The sequence below is a fragment of the Alexandromys fortis genome, unplaced genomic scaffold, assembly GCF_014885135.2.
Source record: "Alexandromys fortis isolate MF-2015 unplaced genomic scaffold, M_Fortis_MF-2015_v1.1 scaffold_12, whole genome shotgun sequence".
In the NCBI taxonomy this organism is placed as follows: domain Eukaryota; kingdom Metazoa; phylum Chordata; class Mammalia; order Rodentia; family Cricetidae; genus Alexandromys; species Alexandromys fortis.
Window position 1 is genome coordinate 5527201 of NW_026067937.1, and position 21645 is coordinate 5548845.

Here is a 21645-nt window from a genome sequence, read left to right on the forward strand (position 1 = left end):
TTTGACTGTGGTCATCCTGGTGTCAAGAACACACTTGTGTCAAGTCAGGTCATTACAAGGCTCTCCAGACCTGATGCTGACCTTTCTTGAATTTTCTAATCCATTGCCTTCGATGAGGCACATGTTCCAACAACTTATGTCACGCACTTGTTCCTGTTCTGAGGGTATAGCTATGGTGAAGCTTAGTAAGGAACAGCCCTCAGCAAATTCCCTCCCCTTCATAGTCCTTGATCACTTTTCATTTCATTTCTGGGTCAGGCATTTGATGACAACTTACTGTCAACATCTTGTATGCTTTGGGGCCATAACAAATAGAACATGGGATTTAATCAAACACAAGAAAACATGACACATTCAACAGATGTGATGTACACCAGATGAGGTTACTGTTGGCTTCTGTTGTTGAAACATCAGGAGACTGTAGCGTTTTATGAAAAACAAGTAGGAAAATGACTCAAAATATTCTGACTTGTCGTCGTAAAGCAGCAAGTTTGCTCATTTCCCTTAGAGGGGGCACTTAGCCTTGATTATGGCGCTCTTTCCTAAATTGTCTTCATGAGAGAACTGGTTAAGAGGAAAATTGGTGGAGAACAAAGAGAGCATAATCAAAGCCAGTAGACAACTCAGAATGGACATACTGCACTCTGGCTGCAAGCCAACAAATACCATTACCATCTTCTGTCTTAATACTAAGTTTTTGGGAAATAGGCACTTACACAAAATCGTTTTAAAGTATGAGTTTTTGACACTTGAAGGATTTCATTCCAAACTCTCAATTATGTAATTACAAAAAACAATTTTCATGTTTCAGGAAAATATCCTTAACCCTAACATAAAATTCAGATCACAAAGTTAGACAAATGTATATAAAGAAACAAAACAGAAAGCGTATTTACAAATTTAGACTCTGTGAGACATTGTGAAGAATCTTTAGCAACATTCTGCATACTTTTACAAACAAACTACATTTAAAATGAAGAATCTGTAAATAGTGTGAGAAAGGTCATAGCGTGAGAATTTTAAAGTCCAAAGTTATGTTGAAGACATTAAATTAATGATGAAAATTTGCAACTCAAGGTTTGTGTGATAAAGACTAAATTCAAGGACAGACAGAGAGAGCAAACTATTCCCATTCAAGCTGTCAGTCAGTTCCCTGTGAGTATAAAATATTAACAACCATGAAGAGGAGGAAGCTAATTACAAATTTTGTTAGTTTCTAAACAACTAAAAAGGGATCTTTTCACAGTTAGTCGTACAGTTTCTTTCTGTGCTTGTCTGTGTATTTCTGCCACATGTCAAATCCTCATCCAAAACAATTTTTCCTTCACTTCTGTGTTTTTTTAAGTAGAAAATATTTTTAAACAAAGAAACATCTGTTCTTTAGTTATAGAACCACTCTTCCACTTCCTCCTGGAAGAGAAAACAAGATTTCCATTTCTTCCTCTACCTATAAAACAACCCAAAGCGATCCAACTCCTAATGCAGTGACGTGTACAACGTAGGTCTGGTACACAATTTCATGCTAGTTCTGCTATACGCTGAGCACAGTTATTTACATTATTGACAAATCTATTTAACAGAATAGTCATCCCAGCATTTCCTTCCACAGCAGCTAAAACAGACGCGAGCAGCGGCGTCTGCGGATGGGAACGTCAAAGACCCTCCTCCGTCTCTCCTCCCCTTGAACCTCATCTGACTCATTCTCATCCTCATCTGATTCATCTGATTCGTCCATCTCTGCTGAGTCATTTTCTTCCTCCTCCTCAGCTTCCTCTTCCATCTCTTCATACTCATCAGGACCCATTTCCTTAAAAAAGAAAAAAAATCTTTTGATGAGAAGAATATCTACCATTTCTTGTAATTCTATAGCCTAGAATACAGATAACTAGACATGCTGGGCACAAGTCTTTACAAACCTGAAATATACAATCTCATAATGCAAGATTCTAGACTGTATATTGTACCACATGTTAAATAATGCTCAATATGGTTTGAATGGTAAATACATTATTAAGATAGTACCTATTCTTTACATAGTAGCTGGTAATTCATACATGGAGGTAAGTATACTATTCCTAATAACCCACAATAAAGTTTTAAAGAACTCATAGTAATGTGTTTATTCTTTATAAATCTGTTAACAGAAAAAAAGATGTGACAATATTAATCAGATATGACCTCTACTGCTAATTTTTATGCGCTGTTCTTAAAATATTTTTATTAAGTTCCAAAGACACTCATCTTAAAGATCAGTAGCACTTTTTCAAAAGTTTAATTTTTCCTTTTTCAGTTGCTTATAACAGCAGCAGTCACTCATTATCTCCTAGTTCCTGTGGTTGGGTATCTGAGAAGCACTCAATGGAACACTTCTGGCTTCAAGGCTCTCATGATGCTACAGTTGAATGGTGACTAGAACCAAGCTTCACCTCAAGGACTTCTTCCCTCTTAAGTCTGGTACCTGGACTGGGATGATCCAAATAGCCGGAGCCTGAAGAGTGTGCACCTCCTTCCATCGTGGAGCTGGATCTCTACATGCCTTCTCCAGCATGGCGGCTTCATAGGAACTGGACTTCTCACACTAGGTCTCATGACACCAAAGGCACGTGCTCCGGGAGAAAGAACTAAGCTCAAGGCATTGCCCCTTTCTAACTCAGACTCAGCCAGTGTCACTGCTGACTCCCAAGACAAGCGCAGTCCTAGGATCAGTCAATGCTGCAGGAAAAGGGAGACTTGAGGCCCTCGGACAGATGCTGCGATGATAGACACGCAGTGTCAAACGTCCTTGGACTGTCATTCTAATCAATCCATGGCTTTAACTTGGCTTCTCTAATACACACCACAAGACTCAATTGTTGTTATACTGGCTAGAATTTGAACAGCCAGAGCTCAACTGATAATCTGAATACTGAGAAACTTAGCACATAATGTCAGTAAAAATCCTTCCACCATGACTTTTATGGCATTAATATCATTAGCACTGCTCTGGCCCCCATTTTTTTTCTTTTTTTTTTTTCTTTTTAAAGATAGGCTCTCATGTAGCCTAGACTGGCTACTCTGATCTTGTTTCTAACTGCTATCTTCCTTGTTCTCTGCACTCAAGCCTCCTTGTGTCAAACACACTAAGCCCACAGTTGCTTAAGAATCCTCACAGCCAGCACTTCTTTGGCTGAATAGCCAAATGGACTTGTTTTCTTCACTCCTTTTATATCTCTACTTACCTCTCACTAAGGCCTTTCCTGACACATCTTATACTAGTACTCTTTTTAGCCCCTCATTTTCTCCACCACACTTGTTACTTGACACAAGAGCACAGGTTAGCTTATTTCTTCCGTTTAGAATATAAAATCCAAGACAGGGGTTTTGGTTGTATTGAGTACTACAGTATTCAGACACATGAACAAACAAATGAAAAATTTAGGAGAAAGAACTGTGTCATTTAGTATTTATTATAACACAAAAGTAACAATCAGAAAATATACACAAAGAAATACGGCATTTCATTATTTTTTAAATCTACGGAATGACAATTTCAAAATTCTGTAGGAAATACAAAAGGAGGGATAGGGAAGGCTGTGGAAATTTTAAAACATGATCATCAGGTAGTATGATTATTAAATTAATGAAGAAAACAAGAACTGTTAAAGGAATCAAATGTGATTAGAGAGAAATACTCAGATGAAAGTGTACTATACAAACAGCACATAAGAGAGGAGCAGAGAAGAACGGACACAAGGAATACCCATAGTGCCCTCAAGCCCAATAAATACCCCATCCAGGGATGTCACTGAACTATGCAAAGAGTATTTACAGTGGCAAGTATAAAGGAAAAGAAATTATGAACCTAGTGACTAATCAGACTGGTAGAGGACAAAAAAAACAAAACACAATTCAACTTCCATATCAAGGAAGAAAACAGAAATAAGGTCAAAAAACACAACCCCACTATCTTTTTTAGTTTGAGTCACAATTCTCATTTCTATTGACTGTTCATCTTTGAGAAAAACATTTTCTGTGAAGCAGGGCATCTACATTTTCTTGTAGTTAAGCAGAAACTAAAACTCTAAATAAATACAATTGAGAGGGTTGAACATGTAAAGAGTTTATTTACTGTAATTTTAAAAGAAACTGATGCTATTATAAACGCTCTCTTCTAATTTCTAATATGGTAAATACTGACACAGCCATGTAAACAAGTTCTTAGGAGTCGTCAATGATGCCTATACATCTAAGGAGGTGATGAGACACAAAGGCTTGAGAACCCCTGTCCTTAAGTAAAACCCATACCTTTACATTCACTGAAATAATATTAAAAACAAGAAACAAAAGGATCAAGCTGACCCATTTTGACTGCCTGTCCAAACATTCCTCAATGCTCTTACTCTTAGGACAGTAATGTTATTATAAATGGTAACTGAAGAATTACTCCCATAAACAGACAACTATCCTAAGCACTGGCACACAATTCTGTAACTTCAAAATGCATGAGGCAATCTGACGAGAATGAAGCAAGAAATGGACAAAGCCATAACATTAACTGAGTATTTCAACAATAATCTCTTCAATAGCTGAAGCAACAAACATGAAAGAGAGCAATATACAGATGACCTGACAAACTGTCAATCAATCAATCAGCTTGGCCTGTCATTTATAAATTCTTACATGGCAGAATATACATATTCATTTCAAATACACAAAGATCATTTGCCAAGATAGATAAATTCTTCACATAATTTTGGGCCATAAAACATTAAAAAATATTGGCAATACACAGTAAGTTCTCTAATCACAGTAATATTAGAAATCAACAAGCAAAAAACAACTGAAAAATTTCCAAATACTTGAAAATTAACATATTTCTATGCAGTCATAAGTCAAAGTTACAAGGGAAATCTGAGAATATTTTGAACTAAATATTAACCAAAACTAACATCAAAATCTGTGCAATACAGCTAAAACAATGCTTAGAAACAGGGAAGGCCTACAACCAGTTATCTAAACTTCTACCTTTAAAAGCTGCAATAAAAGTGAATTAAACCCAAAGTAGGTGAAATAAAGACAAACTGCACCAATCACTGAGATAGAAAAAAGCAAACAGTAGAGAAAAATCCATCAAAACTAAAGCTGTTCCTTTTTGAATATCAATAGAAAAGATGTGATAAAAAGGATATAAATCACCAATATTAAGAATAAAAGAGGATATATTTGACTACAGATCGTGTAGCCATTAAAAGGATATCAAGGGAATATTGTGAATAACCTTATGCTAATAAATTCAACATTTAGGTGAAATGACTAAATTCCTTGAAAGGCACAAATTAGCTAAACTGAAACAAGAAATAGAAAATATACATATTATAGAAATTAAGTCCATGTTTTGTAATTTCCCCACAAAGCAAAGTCCAGACAGCTTCACTGATGAATATCAACCATTTAAGGATAAGATGGTACCAAGCTCATAGATTCTGGGCTAACCAAAACTGGAAGTCTGGTCTGGTGTAGGCATGGTGGCACACATCTAGCACTTGGGAGGCTGAGGCAAAAAAACAGTGAGTTTGAGGCCGGTCTGGGCTACATAATGAGACCCTACCTCAAGCCCTCCTTTTCATCCCCTCCACCTGTCCATCACAGAGAGTAGCAAGTGCTGGGAACATGTTTCTAGCATTCTCCCATTGGGAAGAAAGCTAAAGGTTCACTTACAAATCTGGACTAGTACAGGCCCTTTACACTAAGAGAATGGATCCTCTTTCAGTAAGGTTGGTGGCTTGTCCCTTTTTCTAGGACTATCTCAAACTCACCCATTCCAGGAGCTAGGACGGCATTTCTAAGCACCCAGTGTCTACAACTCAGGTGGACTCTGAATATCCTATTCCCAAGCTGTCCCACAGGACTTCACACACTTTGCGTATTATTTTACAGTCCATAAGTTAGGGTTACTGCTGTACCTATCACAAAGTAACCTTAAGAAAAGATTTATAAAATATGCCTGGTTGACTTGAAAAATAATCACAGGGGACTGCTAAAAGTATATTTCTACCCAATAAATTCTCTGTGAAGATATCTATAGAACACTGGTTTATTTTATTAAATTGGGAATCTTAGTAAAAATACTGTAGGAAATTGTTTTCCAAATTTTTTTTTTTATTTTTATTTTGGTTTTTCAAGACAGGGTTTCTCTGTGGTTTTGGAGCCTGTCCTGGAACTAGCTCTTGTAGGCCAGGCTGGTCTCGAACTCACAGAGATCCGCCTGCCTCTGCCTCCCAAGTGCTGGGTGTTTTCCAATTCTTAACCACAAAAGTCAGTATTATTTGGTCTCGTTTGGTCTTTCCACATCATCTGATACACACAGGCCAACATAGCTATTGTTGACAACAGTGGAAAAGCTTAACCTGCGAACCAAGTAATAGCTTCACGGCCGAAAAGTAAGGAGGAGCTAAAATAAACTTATTGGTTATCTCCCTTCATATATTAATACAACCCTAAGATACTTCCTCAAAATGTCCACTTCTTTTTTGGGGCGGGGGGGAGGGGCGGCGGGGGACAGGACATCATTTATGAACTACTCATCTACCTAAACAAAGATGGCCATTAGAATACAAAGTCATGTACTCCAGCACTAGAAAAAAAAGTTAACTTACCAGTCGGGCTATAGACACCCTGAATGTTGGACATGACATGTGGAATCGGGGGATGGCAACATTAAAGACCTTGTCCTTAAAGTAGAGAAAATGGAAGGTATAATACCCTTCCATATAGCCGGATGTTGTAGAAAATGTGGTGCAGCTTGTGTATTCATATATCCGACCTGGGCTAATAATTGGAAATTCGCCTGCAGAGAAAACAGTAACAATAAGCCCAAGTGTAAAAAGCACTTCTTCCTTAAATATGTTCTCGAGATGTTGTATAAGTAGTTTGAAAGTAAACTGCACAATTAGGAAAAGAAACTCTAAAAGGATATACAACAAAGTACTGGCAGTGATGAGATCTCGAGGGCTTAATTCCTCTTGATTTACATTTTAATCAGATTTTTTTGGCTGAGGACTTTTTGCATGTGAAGGGCAAAGGACAACTTATGTGAATTCTTTCCTTTCAATTGTGGGTCCCAGAGATGGAACTCAGGTTTGGAGCAAATCACCTTTGTCTGCAGAGCCATGTCACCCGCCCTTAACACTTTTTATTTCCCAAAGTCTCTACAAGGTAGCAGGTGGGGAATATCAAGTAAAACAAAACTAAACAAAACTTCAAAGGCACACTTTTTTTCAAATTTGACATAATCTTTAAAACACAAATAATAGAAAAGTGTCACAGTTGAAGTCGGGTGGTGGTGGCTCACACCTTTAATCCCAGCACTCGGGAGGCAGAGGCAGGCAGATCTCTGTGAGTTCGAGACCAGCCTGGTCTACAAGAGCTAGTTCCAGCACAGGCTCCAAAGCTACAGAGAAACCCTATCTCAAAACACACACACACACACACACACACACACACACACACACACACACACACACACACGTTCCAAGGTGCATCCCTAAATGTTCTGTTCAGTCTGGATAAATGTCAATTACTAAGGAGGGTCTTCATACCAACAAATGGCAAAAAAGAATTAAAACTGTAATATAATCCCTTAATACTAAATTCCCTCTTTTTAAGATTTTATTTTATATTTCAGCCAGCTGTGGTGGCACACACCTTTAATCCCAGCACTCAGAAGGTAGATGCAGGTAACTTTGAGTTCAAGTCCAGTCTGGTCAATAGAGTTCTAGGCCACCCAGAACTACAGTAAAACCCTATCTCCAAAAATAAATGCATAAAGCCGGGCAGTGGTGGCGCACACCTTTAATCCCAGCACTCGGGAGGCAGAGGCAGGCGGATCTCTGTGAGTTCGAGGCCAGCCTGGTCTACAAGAGCTAGTTCCAGGACAGGAACCAAAAAGCTACGGAAAAACCCTGTCTCAAAAATCAAAAAAAAAAAAAAAAAAAAAAAAGCATAAATAAAAATAATAAAACTGTATTTTATTTTATTTTGGTTTTTCGAGACAGGGTTTCTCTGTGGTTTTGGAGCCTGTCCTGGAACTAGCTCATGTAGACCAGGCTGGTCTCGAAAACCATGTATTTTAATTATGTGTTTATGTATGTGTGTGTGCATATGTGTATATAAGTGTAATTGCTCACAGAGACCAGAAGGCATTAGATCCCTGGAGCTGGAATTACAGGTAGTCGTGAACCACCTAATGTGCATGCTTGGAACTGAACTTGGGTCTTCTGGAAGAGCAGCATCAAAGGAAAATTAAATCTGTGCTATTAACTTCATCATTCACCTCCAAATTATATAGAATACCGATATGAAATTTATTTTACTGTACTGTACCACCTAACACACAGAACATAATAATAACATTTAAAAAAAAAAACCCATAGGAATAACAATCAAAGAATCCTAGGTGATCCACGGAAAGCAAAACCGATCCCTGTATAAGTGAATTTGCTATGGTTTTAGTAAAGTTGAAATTTCAGGGACTAAAATGATAGCCTAATGACCCGCACAGACTATATTTATGGGTACACAGTCTAAACTTTCTTTGAAGCAAATGACAGAGAAAAGCAAACTTGGGTGACTTACCAACTACTCCAGGTCCTTGAACTTCTTCCACATCCCCTTTAGCATTTGTTATCCTCCAGTAGCGACTGTCCAGCTGACAGGCCTTTTCCGGAAGTGCCTCCCTTGACATTTCAATCCTGGAGAAAAGAGCAGAGCATAGATGCATTTGTTTTACCTTTCTTTTTAAAGAATACTATAGCATTTGAGTTAATACTATAGAAGACCTTCAAGGGAAATTAACAAATCTAACCCTGTTAGTTAGCCATAAGTTCTCAAAGACATTGCTTTAACTACGCTAATTCTCCCCATGGAAATGCTTTCACTTAATTTATTTAAGTATTTTTTAGTAACAACCAACAATAGAAGGGGCCACAAAAATACATGCAAACACTGTGGTAGCAATCATCTTTGGCTGCTCAAATAAATATCCATTGGGCAGATACTTTCTAGACACACATGTCATGACAAACTTCTGAAGAACTCAGACATTCACTCATACAAATCTATGCAACACAATTCTTTTTTTTTTTCCATTAGCTTCTAAAAAGCTCAAAGTACAATGGCTCCAGTTACTGGGATTCTACTTCAACTTCTATTTCTAGATACTATCATTTCCTCTTTCTATAGGAATCTGTGCCTCTAATTTTCATGTTGAATACCCTGCAGTATCAAATGCAGTGCAGGAAGGTGTTTCTATTTTAAACAAGTCTTAATTCTTAAGCAGGATCTAAATAAAAGCAAACATCTAAACTACACTGTAGCAATGGGTTATCTTTCTGCTTACGCACAAAATATTTCTAAGTACAGTGAATTTAAAGCATTTGTTTTTTGGTATTTAATCAAATCAAGCATTCAATATTATGTATGACACACATGAAATACTCCATAAATATTTATTGCTCTTTAAAATTGAATATAGACAGGCCACATGAAACTTTATACGCATGGTTTTCTGTTTGGCAATGTGAAAACTTCTAGATTACATTATAAATCTAAAATAGAGTTTTGACAATTACAACTTAGTAGTTCAGTTCCCGAAGCAACTGTAACAGTAATTTATAATTTATATTCAGGACACATACAAAAAACCGTAACTTATCAAACTCCTTTGTGAACACTATATTGTTGAAAATTGACTAAATTTTCTGCAAACTTCAGCAGAAAACTATTTTTCAAAATGTGCTTTAGCAGGACGGCAAAATGGTTCCATGGATAAAGGTATTTCCTGCCAAACCTAACAACCTAAGTAGCATCCCCAGGATCACAGGACAGCAAAAAAACCACCTCCCACAAGCTGACCTCTGGAAACTATCCACACATGCATACACAATAAGTTAAAAATTTAAGTGTACTTTAGAACTAGGGAGATGGCTCAATGGGCACAAACATAAGGACTGGTGTTTGGAGTCCTAGAACCTACTTAAATACTGGGTAGGTGTGGTTGCCGGCCTACAATCCCAATGCACAAGAGGCAGACAGGATCCCCAAACAAGATAGATAACTAGTCTAGTTATATTGACAAGCTCTAGGCTAGCGGCAAGACCTGCTTCAAAAACTAAGGTCGATCATGACAGAGGAAACTCCTGATATCAACCATAGGCTTCTGCATACACATGAACCCACACATATGCAAATAAACACACATACACTAAAAAATAAATACAATTTTAAGAATAAATAAAACCTCTTAAATGTACTTTATGGCTGGGAATTGCAGCTCAGTGACAGAGTAGTTGCCAATCATGTACAGGGCTCTTGGTTTAATCCATAGGACCATGAAACAGAACATCACCACCACCACACCACCCCCCCAAAAGAAAAAAAAACAAAAACTCATTTTATAGACCATATCCAAATGGGCAAATACAAAACTGCCAAAAGATATCTGTACTTTAACTGAAAGGCGAGTCTTATGGTTCAGATATAAAATGGTTCCAAGGACTCCCGTGTTGAAGATTTGCTTGCTTTTGTTTGTTTGTTTGTTTGTTTTCTGTTTCCTGGCTATTCTGAAGTGAACGGCTTTGCCCTGTGGTACTGTTCAACACTTCTGTGATACTCTGCCTCATCACACTCTGACCCAGAAATGACAGAACCAAGTGGCCATGAACTGAAATCCTGAGCCAAAATAAACCAAAATAAATAGGTCGACTCTGGATGTTTTGTCATAGAAACAAATGGACACTACAACAGTCCCATTTAAAATTCTCACCTGATTCGGTATGTGAAGAAATAGTGTGGTGGGTGTACAGAGCTGAGCTCTGGCAGGAATGATGTGGACACTGAAACTGTAATATCTCCAGTTGTTGCTACACATTCTGGGTCATGAATATATCTAGCAAGGAAGGAAATTAAACATGTTTAAATCAACTAGCTTCAATTCTTAAGCACTTTGAAGATAATGTACAATACTTTCCTTATACTTTACAAATTTAAGTCATATTGATACAATCCTGTAGAACTTGAATTTCATAATACTGTAAAACCTTGGTAACTTTAGTTCAGTACAGATGGTAATCAAAGATCTGTGGTCAGTGACTCAAACCATGGATCAGTGACCAGCTTAGAAACTAACAAGGGCTTCTCTTTGTTTTCAATGCTATAAAAGTTTTGGGAGTCTTCTTAACCTGACCATACTTATTAAATGGGAGACGAAAATACCTAAGAATGTAAGGATCTTTAGCTTCTTATGAAAATTAGTAATTCCTGCCTCTAATGGAGAAGCCCATGGCACACACTTAAACTACTGCTTCTGCCAAGGCTACTATGAACTAGTATCACCTGTTACTACCTCTAACACTAACTGCTAACATCTGAATGTTCCAATTAGAGAAAATAAATGTTTGCCAAGAGTAAGTTGTTTACTTGCTATTCATAATAAACCTATTAATTGGCTAACTTTCTTATTTGGCAAAAAGAAATCATGTAGCTACTGTCATGTTACTAAATCACATTTAGTTTTTTCCTCTTGATCTTCCCTTTCAGAAAAACCTCAACTCCTAATAGATCTGCAGTAGATAGCCTTTTCTGATTTATAGTCATTTCAATCCCAAAAGCCCAATTAAAATACCTGAAAATCTGGTCTCTGATGATGGGAAAACCACCTGATACAACATTGTTGACATAGGATGTAAACCAGTCAGTAAAAGTAGCACCTATAAACCAAAAAGGGGAGAATAAGCAAATGCGAAAACTCTAAGAGGAAACAACCAACTATAATTTCACTATATTTAAGGTATAATATCAGAACTAGAAATGTTTATAGATATTATTCTACTAGTACTCTATTAGTCCAATTTGTCTTCCCAAATCTTATTTACTGTGAGTGTGGTGCATGCCAAGTAAGTGCATCTGTATGTGCCTGTACATCCACATCACATCCCTGCTCCACCACTCTCCACCTTATTCCTTTGAGACAGAGCCTTTCATTTGAACCTAGAGCTAAACTGGTATCCAGCCAGCAAGGTCCAGCAATCCTCCTGTCTCTGCCCCATAAAATGCTAGGATTACAGGCATGGGCACACCCAGCTTTTACATGGGTACTGGGATTTGAACTCAGATTCTTATACTTGCACACCAAGTACTCTTGGACAAACGAGCTCTCTCTCCAGCCCTTCTGTTCTCAATTCTATCTACAGTATGTCCTTTATGTCCCTACCATCACTATCCCTAGCCTCTGCATAATTGTTAGGAAATTCTACAGCTATTTCCACCTATTTATACATAAACACACACACACACACACACACACACTCAAAATAATTGATTTTGGTACAGTAATTAAAAACTATATGTCTACTAATTTTTAAAGCACACAGAACATAGGAAATTACATCTAGGAAAAAAAGCATTAAGAGAAGGTTATCAGGCACCTCCTCTCAATGATCAGGGTTCATCTTATACACATTCTGATATACACTCAAAATACTGGCACAAGCTAGGCTCAGTCAGAGACATGACTTTGGAGACTTCTCAGCATCAGGTCAATACCAAAGTGGTCAAGATGCTCACTACTACAGATGCAGTTGCACAGTAGCCCTCCATATTCTTGGAAACTAACTCAAAGCGGAAAACATTTACATTACATTAACACATCCATATTATTGGTCCATGTTATACTAAAAGAATTCATAGCAAGTATTTATACGAATTAAGTATAAACATACTAGGTAATACAACATGATCAAACTTTATCATTTTTGGGGGGGTTAGGACAGCTAAATGCCTAGCAATCTATAGTATGTTGTTCCCTGAATTTTTTTGTAATCTGGTTTCAATTAACCCAGTTCTTTATTGAGTAGCAGATGCTCAATTTATATCACTAATTATGTTTTTTAATTACCAGACTTCATATTTGTTGCAATGGTTGTGTATTCTGTTTAAAGTAGACAAATATGAGAATAAAAGAAACTCAGAACGTAACAGTAACTCTCCTTATTGGCCAGGAGGCCTTTAATTCACAACTGATTAATCACTGATTAATCACTGCTGGGCTAGGGCTGTGATGTCATCTCTGAAAATATGCTATACCAAGATGTCAATGGGGATAATGAACACAAGCATCCTGATGATGCTTAGCTTAGAAACAGGAGGCCATTTGTTTCAGAATAAGTTGAAAGCTAAGGCCTAAATTTAAAAACTTGCATAACTTGGATAAGGGTGAGACCACTTTAGATAATGTGAAACATATCACAAACCCGTACCATGTCACAGTATGGAAGAAAAAAAAAAAGACACTTGCTTTCTGTTTTAGGTTTCAATTAGATGAGAAATTAAATGCCAACGTTTATTTATTTTCTTAGAGCTGGGGAGTAAAACTGGGCCTTGCACAGACCAGGCACACAGTCTACCACTGAGCTAGCCCTTAGCATCTTCTGTACTACGAATACACAGAAAGATGTCCATGTCAGAAACCCCTGAAAAGGCCGGGTGGTGGTGGCGCACGCCTTTAATCTCAGCACTCGGGAGGCAGAGGCAGGCGGATCTCTGTGAGTTGGAGACCAGCCTGGTATACAAGAGCTAGTTCCAGGACAGGCTCCAAAACCACAGAGAAACCCTGTCTCGTAAAACCAAAAAAAAAAGAAAAAAAGAAAAAAAAAAAAAAACCCTGAAAGAGTCAGTACGTAGGAAGCTTCTGCTGTGAGCAGAGTCTCAGCAAAATTATTAAGAAATATCTTCCCAGCCAAGGCAAACAAGTGCCAAAGAGTTTGTGAAGCTGTAATTTACATTCATCTTGAAGAAGAATGCTTCTCAGGTCTCTACCGTGATTTGTTAATTATCATCAAATAAGAAAAAAATATTATCACTTTAAATAATTTTACCTCCAATTATATACTAATACGCTCTGTGGAAAACCCATGGATATGTTATATAGGAATTAATCCTAGTTAGCTGAAACTATCAACCTGACACGGCCTAGAGCGGCAGTTCTCAACCTGTGGGTCCTGGCCCCTTTGAGTTCAAAGGACGTTTCACAGAGGTCGCATATCTGATGTCCTGCATATCAGATATTTACATTATGATTCATGACGGTAGCAAAATTACAGTTATGAAGTAGCAATGAAATAATTCTATGGTTGGGAATCACAACATAAGGAACTGTATTAATGGTCGCAGAATTAGGAAGGTTGAGAACCACTGGCCTAGGGTCACCACTGAGGGATTGCCCAGATGAGACTGGCCTGTGAGGGAGTCTCTGCATTACTGACGTAAGAGGGCCTGGCCCATGTGCACAGCTCCATTTCCCAGGCAGATGGCTGTGGCTACATAAGAAAACTGGCTAAACATAGGGCTGTGAGTGAGCCACATGGCGAGCAGCCCTCCTCCACGGCCTGTGCTTCAGTTCCTGCCATGAGATCCTGCCCTAGCCCTAATTTCCATCAGTGACAGACTGTGACCTGTAAGCTGAAACAAACCCTTTCCTCCCCAAGTTGCTCTCTGTCAGGGTATCCTATCCCAGCAACAGTAAGGTAATACTGAACCTATATCACTTATCTAAAGAAAATTAACAACTTAAGACTGTATAGGATATGCCTTTTTTAAAAAAAAATTTAAGAGCTGCAAGGATTTGCAGGTAATGCTGATTCAGGAAGCCTCTCTGATTTTTTTTTAGATTTTATTATTTATTATGTACACAGTATTCTGTCTGCATGTGTGCCTGCACGCCAGAAGAGGGCACCAGAGCTCACCATAGATGGTTGTGAGCTACCACGCGGTTGCTGGAAACTGAACTCAGGACCTCTAGAAGAACAGCCAGTGCTCTCAACCTCAAGCCCCGCCTTTTTGTTTTTTGTAAACAAAATGCAAAGAAAACACAAGGGCTGCCCCAACGAGAAAACACAGACATAGAACTTTATAATCCAGGAAGTACTAAGAGGCGCAAGTATAAAGTTGCTAGCTGCTCAAGTAACTCAGTTTTACTAATTCATTTACTTTTTTAACCAATAGGAAAGCCGGGTGATGGTGGCGCACGCCTTTAATCCCAGCACTCGGGAGGCAGAGGCAGGCGGATCTCTGTGAGTTCGAGACCAGCCTGGTCTACAAGAGCTAGTTCCAGGACAGGCTCCAAAGCCACAGAGAAACCCTGTCTCGAAAAACCAAAAAAAAAAAAAAAAACCCAACAGGAAAAAGGGAAAAAAGACTTTTCTGTTTCTCTTACCTATGATAAACATGTCAATAGCAGCAGGATTCCGAGCCACTTGGTCCTACATGGGGGGTAAAACGAAAAATGATACAAATACATTTATTCTTGTTCCTTACCTAGACCTCTGGGAACAAAGCAAAATAGATAAAAAGGAATTCATTGTTCTAATCAATACTCAAATAATCCTAGTTGTTGTGAGTTAACTGTCTTCCAGGCCAAGCAATCACCATTTGAGAGGTCAGCTATACTCCCACCACACACAAGCAAAAGATCATCCCAGCTGTTTTGGTTGTTTATACCCCATCATCTCCACAGAAGATCCCAGGAGGGCACAAGGTTCTTACCCGAGTCTCCAGCTGTTCCCTAATACCTGGTATAGAAGACTAGGGCTGAGAGTCCATCGTACAGCTATGGGGAAGTCCCCATACCTGCTGGGTAAAGCTTTTGAGATGCAGCCAGTTCAAGGAGGGGTACCCACAATGTCTATAAGTAGTCCCTCACTATGAAATATAATCATTGGTTCCCCAGAGTGAACTTTGGTGGGCTCATGCCTCAGTTTGTCATTGGGACCTTAGGAGGAGGGGTAGAAAGTACTTATGTCTCTCCTTGAGAAGGAATTTTAGCAACACCCGTCAGTTCCTACTATTATAATTTCTAGCTTGGACTTAATCTATAAAATGTTTGGAGGCACCTCTCAAATGAAAATACAGAGTGCTATTACTATTAAGACAAGTTAGGAAACTATCCTTCAAGAATATAATTAGCAGGTAGAAGTGATAAAACAGATTGCTTGTTATCCTAGAAGAAAGGGCTTTCAATTCAGAGTCAAGAGATCTGAACAATTCTAGGATGCTCAAAAGATAATTTTACATATTACAATCAAGGACTCTGATAATAAGTTCTTTAATGTGAATCACAACTTTCCATCTAAACACGTCACAGTCTGTACTATTTGTCCAATGGCAAATCTTCCTTTTGGTTATCCATATCACCATGTGATGATATGTCAAACAAATAAATAAATAAACAAACAAATAAATATCAAATATAATAAAATGTATAATGCTCCAGCTTATTTTATGTCCCTGAATGTAGCTAATACATATTCATTTATTGTCAGAACACATTAAAGCCATAGTCAAGCACACTTCCCACTTACTGGACATTGGTAGAACACTTCATTTTTATTTCGGCCCTCTGCAGCTTCCACGGCTATGTACTGACTCAAGCCCGTATGTATGCAAAAGGTTAAAGGGAGGCAGTATTTCAGTCCTTGTCTCTGCTGAAATCCTCCAGCAGCAGTATCAACATCTAGTAAATCTTCAGAGCGGTAGTGATTTGACAGTGCCATACTTCCCAGCAACCTGAGAACAGACACAAAGTTGTCAACAGCAGAGCAACAGAAACAGACAGGGCGCGGGGGTTGAGGTTCATCTTCTCGGTGAATAATTTCACGCTGAAGAGTTTTGTTTTGGTTTGGTTCTTCCTATGCATCCTTGGCCAGCCTGGTACCACACTCTCTGTTCAGAGTGAGCTTGGATTATTTGACAAGGTTTCTCTGTGTGTAGTCCTGGCTATCTTAGAACTCACACTGTATATTGTAGAATATTATTTTAAGATGTGTTACATTTGTTTATGCTGTGGAATGTTTAATGATGCAAAGATGTGTTGCATTCTTTTGTCGCATTTGTTTAACTCTGTGACACTGAGTTACTTTGTCTAAAACACCTGATTGGTCTAATAAAGAGCTGAATGGCCAATAGAGACAGGAGAAAGGATAGGCAGGGTTGGCAGGCAGAAAAAATAAACAGGAGGTGAAATCTGGGAAGAAAGGATTAAGGAGCGAGGAAGATACCAGGGGCCAGTCACCCAGATACACAAGCTATGGGAAAAGAAGTAAAGAAAGGTATACAGATGTAGATAAAAACCCAGAGGCAAAAGATAGACGGGATAATTTACATTTAGAAAAGCTGGCTAGAAATCAGTCAAGCTAAGGCCAGACATTTATAAGAAAGAATAAGCCTTTGTATTTATTTGGGAGCTGGGTGGCAGGCCCCCAAGAGTAAAAAAAACAACACTGCAGACCAGGCTGGCCTCAGAGATCTGCCTGCCTCTGCTTCCTGAGTGCTGGGATTAAAGGCGTGCACCACCACTGCCTGGCTCAAATTCATTCTTTAAATCAGAATATTCTTATTTAGATTTAAAAATTAAATGTCTAAGGTACTTAAACGTCAGTCATTTTAGAAGAATTATAACTTTACTGCTTTTAAGGAACTTAGTGTTGTGGTTCATGCTGTAACCCCACACTAAGACTAAGGCAGAAAGATGACTGAAAGAAAGAAACTAGGGCTATATAGGGAATTTTTGGACAGTGTGCACTAGAAAATACTCTCAGGCTGGGCAGTGGTGGCACACACCTTTAATCCCAGCACTCAGGAGGCAGGGGCAGGTGAACCTCTGTGAGTTCGAGGCCAGCCTGGTCTATAAAGAGTTCTAGGACTGGCTCCATAGCTTCTGAGATACTCTGTCTTGAAAAACCAAGAGAGAGAGAGAGAGAGACAGAATGAGTGTAGGTGCCGAGTCATTGGGAGTCCCTGGAGTTGGAGTTACTGGCCATTGTGAGTTGCCCAATGTGGGTGCTATGAACTGGGGACCTGTGCAAGAGCAATATTCACCCTTAACCACTAAGCCATCTCTCCAGCCCCCTAAACTGGCCTGTTTATGCTTCATCCCTGCTATTTCATTTCTGAGTAGTACTCTGTTATCAGGAGGATGCTCTTAGAGAATGCCAGGGGATACTCAACGATAGTAGAGAGAACTTGCATCAAGTTCCTAAAACATTTTGCCTAACTTGTAACAGGGTAATAAACACATCAAGTGTCCTTAGCAGGTTAGTTAACTATACTCACAAATACACGCACATATATCTCTCTCCTGTGTCCCACAGCTCCCATCCCCAACCAGATCTCACTTTAATCATAAATATGTGTTGTCAGGCATAATGCTTCTATGAGACACATTTATTATGGTTAAAATTTAACTTAACCTATATTATCTTATAGATTGCTATAAAGAAAAGGGAACTCCCCCTCTCAACAATACATACATTCATAATATATAAACATATGTTTTCTTATATATAAGATAACTAAAGAAAACTGTGAACAAGATGTGTAATGTCAATGTCTGAGAATTACTCAAACATCAAACATCTTACCCTGGAACCACTAACTTCTGCCCATTGTGAATCCGGTACGAACAGCGATAATCATCAGGGAGCTTGCAGCCAATCTGAGCTTCCACAGCATCCAGGTCTTCCTCACGTGCACCTTCTGCAAAAGCACACCAGAATCAGAACTGTGTGTGCACAATGAGACTTCAATCTAGTAGATCAGTTGCCAACTCAAGAAACTATCTTATAGCAAGTGAATTCTGTTCAACATATACTAACAAAATATAGGGCAATGAATTGAAAATTAATTTTAAACACCGAATAAAGTCCTCAGTTTCCTCTTAACAGGAAAAACACTAGCACAAAGTAAAATGGAAAGGGGAACCACCAACAAAATACCCCCACACAGTAGCCAGAGGTGTGCACATGTTTGTATCTCCTGGAGAGAGAGTTCAAGGTGAATTCCAAAAAAAGGAAAAACAGAAAATAATCATCTAAAATCACCTTGATTTTAAGCAATTATCAATTCTAAAACAAGTGGCCAAAGAAATGAGCCCAGCTTTAGGCAATACTATAGGACTAATAGATTAAAAAAGAAAGGGGGGCATCAGAGTCCATGAAGTAGAAAAGGCCCTGTTCAAATAAATAAACATGCTTTTGCTAGGTTACAGAAAGCCAACTCCTAAGAAAAAGTGAACTGGAAACAAACCAGTCTTCATGGACAAAAAGCGGATTTCCCCAACTTTACCAACCCTAGACCAGGTTAATGCGATCAACCCCCTGGTGGTCTGCAGAAAAAGCAGAAGGAAATCTCTAGAAGAAAAACTTTTACCCCAAGATCCAATAATGCTGTGCAGTCACTCAAAAGAACTAAGCTTCAATAAAAACAGGAACTGACTAAAGAGAGTGCTGAGACATAAGAAACAGTCTAAAAATTAAAATCACAAATCAACACTAAGGGGCTCAGTATGGACTAACATGTATAGGGACCTGAACTGGAGCCCAAATACCCTCCCATAAAAGGCGGAGGGAAATGATCAGAACTAAAACTCTTTCAATGCCCGGGAAGTGGTAAATATTAAATTCTATTAGCCTTCAATAAATCAAAAATGCGTGTTTTAATCTATATTGTGATCACTAAAAAGGAAAAAAGAAAAAGGAAAGAAATTAAACATAATTAAGAATGCAAAAAAGAGTGAACATTATTTAAATGACATATAAAGAAGTATCTCTAAGCCAAATAATCTGATGAAAGGACAGACCAGGTAAAGAACAGGGGCTCAAGATGCAGTGCAGAGGTAGAGAGCACAAGCTTAGAAGGGGTCGGGCCTTGCCAGGGGTGGTAGCGCACACCTTTGATCTCAGCACTCTGGAGGCAGAGGCAGGTGAATCTCTCTGAGTTCAAGGTCAGCCTGGTCTCCAGAGAGTTCAGGACAGTTGGGGCTACGCAAAGAAACCTTGTCTGCGGGGAGCAAGATGTGTTATGACTCAGTTTCAATTTCAGCACTGAAGTAATAAAAAAAATTTCTACTCAAGAGACTCATCTTACTACAGACATGGAAAAAGAAAGCTAGGATGGCTGTACTCAGAACACACAAGACTGGCTTTAAATCAAACAGCTGTACTAAAACTAAGGGAGAACTTTCACAGTAGTAACAGGTTAAATTCGCTATGTAGGAATCAACTTTATATACCTAAGTAAGACAGCATGCGCTTGTGCACAAACACACATACATATATGAATACACACATTTTCCCCCTCTTAAACCCTGGAGTACACTGCAAGGGGACAGCAGGCTAAGCAGGAAGTACCACCTACACCCCTAAATATATTCTAATGTCAGAGTTAAAATGGCAAAAAAGGTTTACAAGCAGTGAATTAATTCTCCAATGCTGCAATGGGTATTAGCAGCTTAAACAATGCTCACTTGCTTGCTTATTTTGCAAATAAAGGTGAGGCGAGGACAGTCGGCAGGGCAAGGCTCCTTGCCTAAGCCCCTCTCCCACACAGGCACACACCCTGCCCCTCCTCTGCCGGCTTAGCTGAGAGGAGGAGTACACTGAGCTTATCCCCGTAGCACACCACGCCAAGAACTCATTATCTGTTTCTACAGATCAAAAATTCAAGTAAACCCAACCTCTATTTAAATCAGTGTTGAAATCGTGGTGTTAACTGAGCTGCTAGCTCATCTTACCCATCTTTTGCTTCAGATTCTCTAAGCTCACTTATTCGCAGAATTCAACAACCTGCAGTTTTTTCAAAGAACCTCTCAGAGCCCCCTGACATTTCCTATTAGGTAGCTTTCTCCTCAACATACCAGTCTGCTTACTCAAAGTAAACAGGAAAAACATATTATGAATCTGCCTTCTGAAAGGCCCAGATGCGTTTTAATGTAGGCCCATTCAGGATCATTTTCATTTTAATTAACAACCAATGCCATTCATTTGGGACCTTAACTATACCTGCAAAATCTCTTCACCTTTCTTTTTTTTTTTTTAAGAATATTTTTCTTTTTTTAAAAAAAGATTTATTTATTATGTATACAATGTTCCTCCTGCATGTACTCCTCTATGCCAGAAGAGGGCACCAGAACCTCATTACAGATGGTTGTGAGCCATCATATGGTTGTTGGGAATTGAACTCAGGACCTCTGGAAGAACAGCCAGTGTTCTTAACCTCTGAGTCATCTCTCCAGCCCCCGACCTTTCTTAAAAAATAGAGAAGTTACTGTAAATAATTGGAATATATTCAAAAATGGGAATCAAAATAACTTCTTATATCCCTGACTTATATGTATATAAGGAGAAATAACTGTACCATGCATGTATACCATAAGCTGAAAATCTTGGGCTACTTCAGAACAGTGCCTACCACAATAGGAAATTTTAGCAAACCTCCCAGTAACTAATAAAAACAAAAAGACAGATGCTAGAGAGATGGCTCAGTGTTTTAATAGCACTGGCTCACCTTACACAGGACCTCGGTTCAAGTTCCAGAACCCACATGGCGGCATCTGATATCCTCTTCTGGCCTCCAAAAATACCAGGCACAGCATATGGTGCATAGATGTACACAGATAAAATGCCCACACACATATAGTATTTTTTCATCTTTTAAAAAAATAAGCAAAAAATGGGCAGTGTCGGCCCACATCTTTAATCCCAGCACTCAGGAGGCAGAGAGTGAATTTGAGGCCAGCTTGGTCTCTCAAGCCAATTCCAGGACAGCAAGGGTTACAGG

The 21645-nt window shown here is 38.7% G+C and overlaps 1 protein-coding gene and 1 non-coding gene across 3 annotated transcripts in view; both read right to left on the bottom strand.

The window, feature by feature from the left end:
• Positions 1–722: 722 nt before the first annotated feature.
• Positions 723–21645, bottom strand: part of Fbxo3 (F-box protein 3) — a 30650-nt gene continuing 9727 nt past the window's right edge. Inside the window, exons 4-11 of one of the 2 annotated variants that reach the window (XM_050147106.1) lie at positions 18450–18564; positions 16392–16596; positions 15248–15293; positions 11660–11744; positions 10802–10924; positions 8614–8729; positions 6636–6826; positions 723–1807 (exon numbers count right to left, since the gene is read on the bottom strand). In XM_050147106.1, coding sequence (XP_050003063.1) covers positions 1613–1807; positions 6636–6826; positions 8614–8729; positions 10802–10924; positions 11660–11744; positions 15248–15293; positions 16392–16596; positions 18450–18564 — 1076 coding nt within the window. In that variant the 3' untranslated portion in view covers positions 723–1612. Of the gene's footprint in view, positions 1808–4074; positions 5531–6635; positions 6827–8613; positions 8730–10801; positions 10925–11659; positions 11745–15247; positions 15294–16391; positions 16597–18449; positions 18565–21645 lie in introns of those variants that run through there. The other variant, XM_050147107.1, reaches the window with a different exon arrangement.
• On the bottom strand, positions 20354–20494 carry LOC126504729 (small Cajal body-specific RNA 21). The gene has a single exon (XR_007592701.1). It is a non-coding gene; the product is annotated as a small Cajal body-specific RNA 21 (non-coding RNA).